Here is a 2,248-nt window from a genome sequence, read left to right as displayed (position 1 = left end):
TCAGTGCAACAATAAATTTTATTTTGAAAAATGGATCATTGACAAATGTGGCTGGACAGTAATCTAGGTAATTTGTTTCAAGCTTCTTTACAAATTTGCTGCAGAGGAAGCAATACATGTAAAGACTTTGTATGATCTGTATATACATAAAACATGACAGCTGTTACAAAAGTGCTTTATAATCCATTACACCAGCATTCCTATGAAACAGAACATCTTAAACTCTCAGAACCAGTTCAAGAAATTCATCCTAATGCATATATTTGTATATTCTTTCACAAGGGGCAGGGTAAGCTATCAAACTCAAAGAAAATAATAAAGAAAATAATATAAAACTTATTCAAACAATAAGTTTTATCAATTTTATTCAGATTAATTTAAAACAAAAAGTGTATTCTGGCAAATCACATATATACACTTTACAGTACACAGTGGCAGTGTTCAAACTATTTACTTCATGGCAGACACTACTCAGATTTTTTTTTTGCACCTCTCTTCCCGCAACACTTGCGAGTGCAAAACAAACAGGATTTCAGAGTCACCCACAAAACGGCGACAAAAACAAAAAGCAAAAAGCCGATAACATCCAGGCTGTGGTACTGAAACCAGTTCAAGTCATGTGCAGCCACCCTTAGATGTGATGCTCCCTTGTGTCTCATTACAAACTCAGACCAGAAAACAGCCAGGTCCAAAGGCTCAACAGGGCGGTCCAGATGGATCTGAGACAGCTCCACCATGCGCTCTTTGTATCTACAGAAAAGACATAATGGTTTAACTGGGTAATATAACAGTAAGTTTCAGATTAACCTGTGTGTATTACAGAGTCCTTGTTTGTTTGTGAAGCTATGTTGTGGGTTTTATTCAGTGTGAAAACTAATTGCAAAGAAATAAGTGTTAAGGAAAAGTATTTTGCAAATAATGTTCAATTATTTAGGTTAAGGTTTGCAGATTATTTTTGTTTATTCCCAGAGTGAAAGTAAAACCAAGATTTAAGTACTGAAGTCCTTAAGCATTACAATTTACTAAATTGCTAATACTGAGTACAATCAGACAACTGTAATTTACACTATGTCAGCATAATAGTCCATCCATCCATTTTCAGTACACCCTTGTCCCTAGTGGGGTCAGGAGAGGTGCTGGTGCCTATGTCCAGATAGGGGCAGTACAACCTTGAAYAAATAACCATGCACGCACACACTCACACCTAGGGAGAACTTAGAGAGACCAATTAACCTAACAGTCATGTGGGAACAAACCGGAGTACCCGGAGAAAACCCACGTATGCACAAAGAGAACATGCATACTCCAGGCAGAAAGACCCCGGGCCGGGAACCAAACCCACGACCTTCTTGCTGCAAGGCAACTGTGCTACCAACTGCGCCTCTGTGCAGCATATAGTAGTCTAATTTCTTATATATTCAAAGGGAGGGGGCAAAGGAAAGGTGGTTTGCCCAGGGTGCCAAACAGGTTAGGACTGCCTCTGCTCCTTAGTGCCATACAGTGTGTTGGAGCCTATTAAGAATTAGATTAATTTATTTTTTGCTAAACTATTAATGTTACAGATCCAAGATTATGCAAATTGTAGATCTATTGTTATATATTTATTTATTAATTGGTTTTGCTTACCCTCCTCGTCAGTCAGCCTCCTATGATTAACACACAGAAGCAGCTGCTGTGACGGATCTGATTGTTTGGTGAAGGAGTGAGGAGTGAAACTGTTTTTCTACCACAAAATTAACGTCTATATTAAAATTTTTTGTATGAAGTCAACTCGGAGAATATTTCTGTTATTTTTGTAAGTAAAGAAAATTCTCTTTTTGAAATCAGAAAACAACTGATTAAATTTTACCTTTAATAACAAAGTTACCTAATTTTTAAAGTGCAATCATTAATACTTTTATAACAAATTCATATCAGTAATGATTTCTTGGTTAATGTCACATTGTCATAACAAAAACATTTAGATTAATGTCAACTCTGTATTAAAAGTGTCATAATTTACCGAATGACGCTTTATGACAACAGTCATAAATATTTATGAAGGTTTATTCATGTTAATGACAGATGTTATGTCATGTTTATGACGGTGTCATGACAGTCTTATTCACCCCCTTTCAAATAAAGTGTTCGCAAATATTCAATTAAATACAAATATCTCTGCATAAAATGTTGTCCATAAACCATTACTCATTAGTTTTTAGTAAGTTATAGTTGAAGTTTCTTACCCTTTGTCATAGATAACTTTTTT

General features: G+C 35.5%; 1 protein-coding gene across 1 annotated transcript in view; it reads right to left on the bottom strand.

The window, feature by feature from the left end:
• LOC103461741 (UDP-glucuronosyltransferase-like) overlaps nucleotides 1–2,248 on the bottom strand; it is a 14,456-nt gene continuing 12,208 nt past the window's right edge. The window contains exons 5-6 of the mRNA XM_017309302.1: nucleotides 2,226–2,245; nucleotides 1–750 (exon numbers count right to left, since the gene is read on the bottom strand). Of these exons, the coding sequence (XP_017164791.1) occupies nucleotides 468–750; nucleotides 2,226–2,245 (303 nt within the window). The 3' untranslated portion in view covers nucleotides 1–467. The remainder of the gene's footprint in view (nucleotides 751–2,225; nucleotides 2,246–2,248) is intronic.

This window comes from Poecilia reticulata, linkage group LG2 (assembly GCF_000633615.1).
Source record: "Poecilia reticulata strain Guanapo linkage group LG2, Guppy_female_1.0+MT, whole genome shotgun sequence".
Classification (NCBI taxonomy): domain Eukaryota; kingdom Metazoa; phylum Chordata; class Actinopteri; order Cyprinodontiformes; family Poeciliidae; genus Poecilia; species Poecilia reticulata.
This window is presented reverse-complemented; position numbering and strand designations above follow the sequence as displayed.